The sequence below is a fragment of the Gallinula chloropus genome (genome assembly GCF_964237585.1).
Source record: "Gallinula chloropus genome assembly, chromosome: 21".
NCBI classification, from domain to species: domain Eukaryota; kingdom Metazoa; phylum Chordata; class Aves; order Gruiformes; family Rallidae; genus Gallinula; species Gallinula chloropus.
In genome coordinates this window covers 2,607,152-2,617,410 of record NC_140106.1, presented here as the reverse complement: position 1 = coordinate 2,617,410, position 10,259 = coordinate 2,607,152, and the positions used below count along the sequence as shown (strand labels likewise).

General features: G+C 56.7%; 1 protein-coding gene across 1 annotated transcript; it reads left to right on the top strand.

The window, feature by feature from the left end:
- Positions 1–620: 620 nt before the first annotated feature.
- Positions 621–9,717, top strand: LOC311199738 (tubulin polyglutamylase TTLL13-like; the record flags this gene model as incomplete). The annotated part of the gene is given in 12 exon segments (XM_084273872.1): positions 621–727; positions 5,560–5,600; positions 6,149–6,267; positions 6,826–6,956; positions 7,828–7,851; positions 7,853–7,982; positions 8,272–8,400; positions 8,403–8,417; positions 8,596–8,648; positions 8,650–8,679; positions 8,821–9,046; positions 9,496–9,717. Coding segments are annotated over 12 exon segments (1,227 nt in total).
- Positions 9,718–10,259: the final 542 nt, after the last annotated feature.

The window sequence follows — 10,259 nt, the reverse complement described above, 5'->3', positions numbered from 1 at the left end:
TTTCATTGAATGGTGGGTTTGACTTTTGGAGTTGCAGCAAGTACTTTGCATCTGCTAACTGACAGTCCTTTAACTTTGATGCAGTTTGGCTTTACCCACTGTTGCCTCGTTTTTCACTGGTCCTGCACAGGATACAGTCTGAATAGAGAAATGCTGCTCCAGGAGTGGGGACTCATTTGAACCCACTCCCACATTTTGAGGGTATGAACATACTGTTGCTGTTAAGCATGGGGTGGGGGGAAATTTGCTAGCAAGGAGGGATGCAAGGGAGCTGGGGCTTTGCTGTGCTCTTCTCTGAGATCTGCAGGAGCCCTTAGTTTCTAATGAACGGTGCTTCCACTTCCATGTCCTTCCCTGTGATCTGCTGGGGAGGGCAGGCATCAGGGCTTAGAGGGAAGGAGCAGATCAGTCCTGCTGCTGAAGTTCAGCTGAAGCTGCTGGAGAATAATCCCTTAGCAGGCGGTCAAGGCCACCGCTTCAGAGCCCAGCTTCCCATTCTACCCGCTGGTTTCCGTGTGTGCCGGCTTTCCTCGGCTCTGGTGGAGGATCCCTGCTCTCCCTTTGCTGACTGTCTTTTCCCTCTGCACCTCTTTCAGAAAATCAACCACTTCCCAGGCATGATGGAGATCTGCCGGAAGGACTTGTTAGCGCACAACCTGAACCGCATGCTCAAGCTCTTCCCCGAGGAGTACAAGATATTCCCCCGCACTTGGTGCCTGCCAGCTGAGTGAGTGATGGGCATTAAAGCAGCTGAGAGCAGGGATAGGAAATGAGGCAGCGGGAACCTCTCTGTGGTGGGCTGGGGTGGTCTCTCTCACACTTGGGATCCCTCCCTGTGTCTGAGCGCTGTGTCGGCACACGTCTCTGGCTTCAGACCGTGTGCCTTGCAGGCAGAGTGCAGAGGGGCTAAAGCTGGGGAGGGGCACCCACCCGGAATGCCAAAGGGCAGTGGGCGAGGGAGGAGTGTGAATCGGCTTTTGGCTGGAAGGTCTCTCTGCAGCTCGGAGCGAGCAGGAGAGGCGGCAGTGGCGGGGCGGCGGGGCAGGCTCTCGTCTCCCGGGGGCTGGGGCAGTGCCCATTGCTTGCCCGGGAAGGGCACGGGACAGGGGCACGAGGCGGATACACCCCACCGATGGCGATGGCCCCTGTGTCTCTGCCAGTGCTGCAGCAGAGCACGCTGAGGCCAGAGGGTGGTGGGAGAGCGCGGGTCACTCCGCTGAGCAGAATTCTGGGCACAGTGGGATGGAAACTCCCACCAAGGTCCCGAAGCTTTGGGGCACACGGCCTGGCTTCTCTCCTCACGTACGGGCGAGCAGTGCTCGCAGCGCGGCTGAATGTGGCCCAGGAGCACCCGGTGTCGTGGCAAGGGGCCAAGATGCCCATTCCTAGGCAGATTTTACTCTGGCCGTTGCCTGAAAACCTAGAATCAGAGCTCTCCTAACCTGCTCCATGGCCACACCCTCCTCCCGCTCAGCAGGATTTTCCCCATTCCTGACCAAAAGCATCTTTGCTGAAAGAGCATCTCTTTGCAGGCCTCTGAGTGTTCTTGGGGCTGTTTCCTGGGGCCAGGAAAACTTGCCCTCTGTTACGGGTGAGCTCAGGGGATGGGGGTTTTTTTGCAGCTCTGACAGCTCCTGCTTCCTCCCACAGCTATGGAGATTTCCAGGTCTACAGAGACAAGAGGAAAACCGGAACGTTCATCTGCAAGCCTCCCAGTGGCTGCCAGGGAAAAGGCATCTTCATAACACAAAACCCCAAGGACATCAAACACGACAAGCGTATGATCTGTCAGCAGTACATCTCTAAGGTAACAGGGATGATCTCAAATTAGAGCTGGGGGTGTGCAACCTCGCAGCTCCTCCAGCATCCCACATCCTCCTTGTGTCCTCTCCCTGCACCTTCCTGGACCTGCCAGGGGCACAGAGGTGGCCGCAGCTCAGCAAAGGCCTGGCGAAAGCTTGCCTTTCTCCTCGCTGCTGAGGTGCCGGGGAGCGGCACAAGCAGTGAGACAGAGCAGCCAGCCTTGTGCAGGGCAGCCAGCAGCCGCCTCGCAGCCTTTGCTTTTCTCACGTCCCTCCTGCCTTTTTTTCTCACATCCTTTCCTCATTGATGGCTTCAGATTTGACCTTCGTTTTTATGTGCTGGTCACCTCTTGTGACCCACGGAGGATTTTTATCTACAAGGAGGGTCTGGCCCGCTTTGCCACCATGAGGTACATCGACCCCAGCAGCACTCACATTTCCTCTCTCAGGATGACACCTGCATTCATTTGACCAATTATGCCATCAACAGACGCAGTGAAAACTGCCTGAGATGACGTGAAAGGCAGCAAGAGGTACTGTCTGGTGTGGATGCTGCAATGCCTGGGGCACGACCTGCAGGGAGGCTGCCTTTGGGATCCCTGTTTGCCAGGGCTTTTCTCAGGGCGAATGTGGTATCAAAGGGCAGCTCTTAGTGTCTTCTGTCCTGCACACAGGAAACTGTCCACCCTGTATGTCTGGATGAGAGGAAACAGCTTCAACACGGCCAAGCCCTGGGAAGATATTGAAGATCTTGTTATCAGCTCTCCACCCTGTTTGTCTGGATGAGAGAAAACAACCTCAGAATGGTCAGGCTCTGGGAAGATATTGAAGATCTTGTTATCAAGACGCTGATTTCAGCTCACCCCATTGTGAAGCACCAGTACCACAGTTGCTTTCCTCATCACGTGAGTGGCAGTTGGTGCTTTCAGATCCTGGGCTTCAACTTTTTACTGGACAGAAAGTTGAAGCCATGTCTGCTGGAGGTGAGGGGGAATCTCCTTCTGGGCTGAAGCAAGTCTGGAAGCAGTGGAGAGCTGAGAGCTGGCTGGTCTGGGGGATGCTGCGCAGCAAGGGGCAGTGGGCTGAACAGAGCTGATCTGCTTCAGAAGGGCCACCTGGGTTCACTCAAGTACCAGGCGAGCTGCTGTAGCCTAAGCAGGACTGGAGGGTGTCCCTGTCCATTCCCTGGACACCCTCTCCAACAGCAGGGAGTGCCCTGAACCCAAGGCTTCCTTGACCTGTAAGAGCATCTCGAATCCCGAGAGCTGCTCCACTCCCCCAGTCCTGTGGGCTGTGGGGTCTGAGCGGCCGGCCGACTTCATCGGAAAGTGTGTGGTAGGGCGGGCCAGGGATTTGGCTGGAGTGTAATAAAGTGTCTGGAGCATATTAAACTACACTGATCACTGAATGGTGGGTCGTGTCTGTCCCTACAACAACATAAGGCCTGGCTCCTCTCATCACGTACAGCCAAGCAGTGCTCGAAGCGCGGCTGAATGTGAGGAACTGATCCACGGCATTGCCTTGCCAAAATGGTAATGAAAACGTGCTGGCAGTGTGCATTCCAGCACTCAGATAAGCACTGCCCCAGGCAGCTGCTGCCATTCTGGCACAAGCTCTGCTGCCCAGGAAGCTCCCGTAGCGCAGGGGTTTGCAGATGGCAACATGACGGCCGTCGCACAATGCAGCCGGCTGTGGCCTGGAGAGTCTGGACCCTCAAAAGCAGGGGTTTGGCCTTCAGAACAGGACTTTGGGTGCTGACAGTGGAGCTCTAGGAATGAAAATGTGGCTTTACCCTGAAAACGGGTTTGGCGCCCTCAGGCGATGTGTTGCTGCCTAAAACTGGGCCTTTGAAGGCTGAAAACAGGGCTTTGAGCAGGAAACAAATGAGGCCTTTTTCCCTGAATGAGGAGTTTGCACCCTAAAACCAGGCTTTGGGCACACAAAACTCTGTGCTGAATCTTCTAAACTGGGCTATGGTTCCTAAAAGCGACACTCTGGAGCCAGAGAAGGAGGCTCTGTACTCTCATGTGGAGGCGGTGGGGGGGCCTTCAAAAGCAGGCTCGAAGGGCTTCAAAGGGATGGTCTGGGCTCCTATGGAGGGGAGTCCTGTCACCTTAAAAGTGCGGCTTGGAACTTTTCCATAAGGCCTTGGACCCCCAAAATGAGGCTTTTAGACCTCAAGGAGAGACCTGGGCAGACCAGAGTGCTGGGCAAGCACCAGCTACTGGGCCTTTCTGGGTGACGAGGGCAGAGAGCAGCCCTTGGGAGAGGCCTGCAGAAGGGCCCTGGGTGACAGCCTGCATCCCTCTGGGGTGGTTTGACAGGCAAGAAGGACCTGTGGCCCTCCAAAGAGGGGACACAACTCCACGTGCAGCCAAGTGCCTGCGTCCCACAGTGCAGCCGGTGCTGAACGGCACCCTGCAGCACCCAGCACCGCAGACATTTTGGGGCCTTGTCAGCCTCCTGTCTCCACAGGCACCTGGCTGCAGTTTCAGGAGCCTGGTCCCACACCGACAGCTGCACCTCGCTGCTGGACAGACGGACAACCGATCCCAACTCTTCTGGGAGCCGGAGCCAACTGCAGCAGCTGCTGTCACTTGTACCTTGAAAAGCTGCTCGGCCTCAATGCCCATCCAATGCAGCCAGCCACATGTTGTAGGACTGGCCCAGCACCATCCAGCCCTGAGATGAAGGGAGACCACCCCACTCCCATCGCCCCATCCTCCCTCAAGGGCCTGAGGCAGCCCACGCAGGGTACACGTTTGGGGTGTGACAACAGACTCCTGACCAACAGCTGCAGGCTTTGGCATTTATTTCCGTATAACAGAATCACAGAATCGCAGAATTGAAGGGGTTGGAAGGGACCTTGAGAGATCATCAGGTCCAACCCCCCTGACAAATCAGCTCCCTAGCACATATTGCAGAGAGAGGCGTCCAGATTGGTCTTGAATATGTCCAGAGAAGGAGACTCCACCACCTCCCTGGGCAGCCTGTCCCAGGGCTCTGTCACCCTCACTGTGAAAAAGTTCTTCTGTATGTTGCTGCGGAACTTCCTCTGCTCCAACTTGCAGCCATTGCCCCTTGTTCTGTCTCCACAGACCACTGAAAGGGGCTTGCTAATTTTCCCAGGATTCCATGCTTAAGACACTTACAGACATTAATTGGATCCTCCCCTTAGTCTTCTCTTCTCAAGACTGAACAGCCCCAGCTTATTCAGCCACTCCTCATAGGGGAGATGCTGCAGGCCCGTAATCATCTTTGTAGCACTACCAGCCTCAGCAGCTGCCTGCACCAGGAGACACATCAGTGGCATTTAAGAGAGCTGCTCCTGCCTCTGCCGGCCAACCCAGTGCTGGGCAGAGCCAGCCATGATGCCCAGTAAAAGGTCCAAGAGATGAGGGGCAGGATGGGGAAGCCTCAGTCTCCCTCCCCTCAGGAGCACTGGCATGCTGGGGCGGTGGTTTGGTGGTTTCCTCAATGACTGTGACCGTGGTGCTTTTCAGGACTGGTTATCCGCTGGCATTTGCCACCCTGGGCAAGGAGCTTGCCGAGGAGCTGTGTGTCTGACGCCTCTTTCCCTGGCTTTGCAGAGATCGTGGCTACCTGGGAGGCCGTGTCTGTAACTGGACACATAATTGTCCTGCTGGAACATGATCTGGTCCCTCAGAAGGCGGTCAAGGCTACCGCTTTACAGCTTCCCATTCTGCCCACTAGTTTGCAGGAGCACCGACTGCTCTCTTGTCTCTTTCCATTCCAGTGTTCCCTCCATCAACCTGACCAGCTGCAAGTATGAGAGTGGTAAGCCCGAGGTGTCGCAGTGTGTCCTTTTCAGCCAGGGATGAGCGCTGGTGCCCAATGCCCGCGGCACGCTCGCTGTCGCTTCGTGCCTTTATTGCTCACAAGCCCCGTGGAGCCCTGTGCAAAGGAAGGAGCGACACCGCAATGGCGGTGCAAGCCCCCCGCCCCCCGTCTGCCTGTCTTTGCCGTCCAGCTGCTAAAGGGGGTGAGAGGGGTTTAGTGAGGGGCAGTTCAGATGCCAGACTGGTACCTGTGCCGGAGGAATGATGGGGCAGCTCTGGCCTGCACATGGTGCTCTGGGACCCTGAGTCATGTGGACTCAGGGGGCTGAGAGCTCCCAGAATACCTGCAGCCAAGGTCTGGGCTGTGTTTAGCTGCGTAAAGCTTTTCTGTCACCTCCTGAAGGGTTCTGCCGGTACTTTGCATCTGTGGGTGGAAGCACAGGCTGGAGTGTTTTGTCCCCCCCCATGTCCCTGGTTACACTGGAGGTGTTGCAGTCCCGGGGCCCCTCTGCCTGGCCCCTTTGTCACCTGCTCTGTTTGGTCCAGTGCGGCGGGCAGCACAGTGCTGCGGGCTTAGAGAAGCGGGAGAAACCGAGGAGTGGACGGTGTGTTGGGTGGACAACTCAGTCTCTCTGGAGCACATCAGGAAAATGAAACGGTTTCAGGTAAGTACCCCCCTTTCAAGAGCTGCAGAAGGAGCTCAGGAAGGGGTGGGGGGGGGGAGGGAGGCGGGATGCGCGGGGGACGTAGTGGAACCACATGTTGCATCAGGAAACAGAAGCGTCCAAAGGATCACCCATGGCCCTTGTCTGCTTGGGTTCCAGAGGATGCACGCTCATGAGCCTTTGCTTCTGCTGCGTCGCTGGTACGGTGCCATCAGCGACACTGGGGCAGTCAGTAGCGCGAATGGGAAAGCTGCCAGCCCCTTTCACACGGCATGGATTCAATGGGTTTGAATGAGAAGCAGCCGCCTTCTAGGAGCTGTGATCTGCTGGGGAGGGCAGGCAGCAGGGCTTAGAGGGAAGGAGATGATCAGTCCTGCTGCTGAATTTCAGCTGAAGCTGCTGGAGAATAATCCCTTAGCAGGCAGTCAAGGGCACCGCTTCAGAGCCCAGCTTCCCATTCTGCCCGCTGGTTTCCATGTGCGCCAGCTTTCCTCAGCTCTGGGGGAGGATCCCTGCTGTCCCTTTGCTGACTGTCTTTTCCCTCTACTCCTCTTTCAGAAAATCAACCACTTCCCAGGCATGATGGAGATCTGCCGGAAGGACTTGTTAGCACGCAACCTGAACCGCATGCTCAAGCTCTTCCCCGAGGAGTACAAGATATTCCCCCGCACTTGGTGCCTGCCAGCTGAGTGAGTGATGGGCATTAAAGCAGCTGAGAGCAGGGATAGGAAATGAGGCAGCGGGAACCTCTCTGTGGTGGGCTGGGGGGGTCTGTCACACTTGGGATCCCTCCCTGTGACTGAGCGGTGTGTCGGCACACGTCTCTGGCTTCAGGCCGTGTGCCTTGCAGGCAGAGTGCAGAGGGGCTAAAGCTGGGGAGGGGCACCCACCCGGAATGCCAAAGGGCAGTGGGCGAGGGAGGAGTGTGAATCGGCTTTTGGCTGGAAGGTGTCTCTGCAGCTCGGAGCGAGCAGGAGAGGCGGCAGTGGCGGGGCGGCGGGGCAGGCTCTCGTCTCCCGTGGGACGGGGCAGTGCCCATTGCTTGCCCGGGAAGGGCACGGGACAGGGGCACGAAGCGGATACACCCCACTGATGGCGATGGCCCCTGTGTCTCTGCCAGTGCTGCAGCAGAGCACGCTGAGGCCAGAGGGTGGTGGGAGAGCGCGGGTCACTCCGCTGAGCAGAATTCTGGGCACAGTGGGATGGAAACTCCCACCAAGGTCCCGAAGCTTTGGGGCGCACGGCCTGGCTTCTCTCCTCACGTACGGGCGAGCAGTGCTCGCAGTGCGGCTGAATGTGGCCAGGAGCACCCGGTTTCATGGCAAGGGGCCAAGATGCCCATTCCTAGGCAGATTTTACTCTGGCCGTTGCCTGTAAACCTAGAATCAGGGCGCCCCTCACCTGCTCCATGGCCACAACATCTGCAAGAGCATCTCTTTGCAGGCCTCTGACTGTTCTTTGGGCTGTTTCCTGGGGCCAGGAAAACTTGCCCTCTATCACGGGCGAGCTCAGGGGATGGGGGTGTTTGCAGATCTGAACAGCCCCCACTTCCTCCCACAGCTATGGAGATTTCCAGGTCTACAGACAAGAGGAAAACCGGAACGTTCATCTGCAAGCCTCCCTATGGCTGCCAGGGAAAAAGCATCTTCATAACACGTAACCCAAAGTTGATCAAACACGACAAGCGTATGATCTGTCAGCAGTACATCTCTAAGGTAACGGGGATGATCTCAAACTAGAGCTGGGGGTGTGCAACCTCGCAGCTCCTCCAGCATCCCACATCCTCCTTGTGTCCTCTCCCTGCACCTTCCTGGACCTGCCAGGGGCACAGAGGTGGCCGCAGCTCAGCAAAGGCCTGGCGAAAGCTTGCCTTTCTCCTCGCTGCTGAGGGGACGGGGAGCGGCACAAGCAGTGAGACAGAGCAGCCAGCCTCGTGCAGGGCAGCCAGCAGCCGCCTCGCAGCCTTTGCTTTTCTCACGTCCCTCCTGCCTTTTTTTCTCACAGCCTTTCCTCATTGATGGCTTCAAATTTGACCTTCGTTTTTATGTGCTGGTCACCTCTTGTGACCCACTGAGGATTTTTATCTACAAGGAGGGTCTGGCCCGCTTTGCCACCATGAGGTACATCGACCCAGCAGCACCAGGAACCCAGTAGAAAAGGAACGTCTGGTGGCTTTCATGGCATGCAACTTGCTTCTTTCCTGTTCTTTGCACCCTCTGTACCTTTTCCACCTCCTCCCAGAAGGTATTTCAGGTGTGTCTATGAGCTGTTTTTGTTGGTGTCCTGTAGCTCATTGTAAATGAAAGCCTGTCACGTTTCCTCTCTCAGGATGACACCTGCATGCATTTGACCAATTATGCCATCAACAGACGCAGTGAAAACTGTCTGGGATGACGTGAAGGGAAGCAAGAGGTACAGTCTTGTGTGGATGCTGCAGTGCCTGGGGCACGACCTGCAGAAAGGCTGCCTTTGGGAGCCCGGTTTGCCAGGGCCTTTCTCAGGGCGAACATGGTATCACAGGGCAGCTCTTAGTGTCTTCTGTCCTGCACACAGGAAACTGTCCACCCTGTTTGTCTGGATGAGAGGAAGCAAGTTCAACACGGCCAAGCCCTGGAAAGATATTGAAGATCTTGTTATCAAGATGCTGATCTCTGCTCACCCCATTGTGAAGCACCAGTACCAGAGTTGCTTTCCTCAGCACGTGACTGGCAGTGCCTGCTTTGAGATCCTGGGCTTCGACATTTTACTGGACAGAGAGTTGAAGCCGTGGCTGCTGGAGGTGAGGGGGGAATCTCCTGCTGGGCTGAAGCAAGTCTGGAAGCAGTGGAGAGCCGAGACTTGGCTGGTCTGGGGGAGGCTGCGCAGCAAGGGGCAGTGGGCTGAACAGAGCTGATCTGCTTCAGAAGGGTCACCTGGGTCCCAAAACCATTGTGCTGTGAAGTCAAGTAGCCAGGCAAGCTGCTGTACGCTAAGCAGGCCTGGAGGGTGTCCCTGTCCATTTCCGTAACACCCTCTCCCAGAGCAGGGAGTGCCCTGAACCCAAGGTCTCCTTGACCTGTAAGAGCTCCCCAAATACCAACAGCTTCTCCACAGCCCCAGTCCTGTGGGCTGTGGGGTCTTAGTGGCCATCCGACTTCATCAGAAAGTGTGGAGTATGGCTGGGGCTGGGGCTGGCTGCTGGCAGCACTTGCTTGGAGATGGGGTCTGAATTAGCTCTTTGTTTTGCAGGTGAACCACTCTCCCAGCTTCACCACAGACTCTCGCCTGGAATGCGAGGTGAGGGATGCACTTCTCTGTGATACCTTCAGCCTGATAAACGTGCCTGCCTGTGACAGAAGGAAAGTGCTGCAGGAAGACAAGCAGCACGTAAAGGAACGGCTCCTGCACAGCCATCAGACTCTCCGTGCATCCAGGTACCGCTCTTCCCCATCGTACCACAGGTCCCAGTGAGAAAAGATCTCCCCAAGGCTTCAAACGTAAGCTCACGGAGGCTGTGACGATCTAAGGCCTCAGAGGAGAAATCTCCCAAGCCATTGGCATCCTGCAAGGCGCTGGGTGCTCTGGGTCCTGTGCATCAAGGTCCATCCCCATCGAGCCCACTGCCCGGGCATTTCCTGCTGCGGGGGGACAGCGGGTGGTGGGTGGGCAGGAATCCCCCCAGCTCCTGTTTCAATTAGGACACCCAAGAGAACTCCAGGCTGCAGCTGCTGAGCATGTTAACCCCGTACTCGGCCTGCCCCTGCAGCCTCAACTGCTCCAAGCTCCCCACTGGCCTGTGAGGAAAGCTCCTGACAGTGTGCGGGGTGGCAGGAACGCCTCGAGCAGGGGCTTCTAAAGGAATTCTCTTGCATTTGGTTACCTGGGGGAAAAGGCTGAGGGGCAGGGCGAGAGCCTGGGCAGCAGGGGAGAGAGCTGGAAGTGCTTCCCCAGCCCTCTCTGGGGGTAGGTGGAGTACAGATCGCGTTGGTTCCCTGCACGCCTGTGAAATAAGG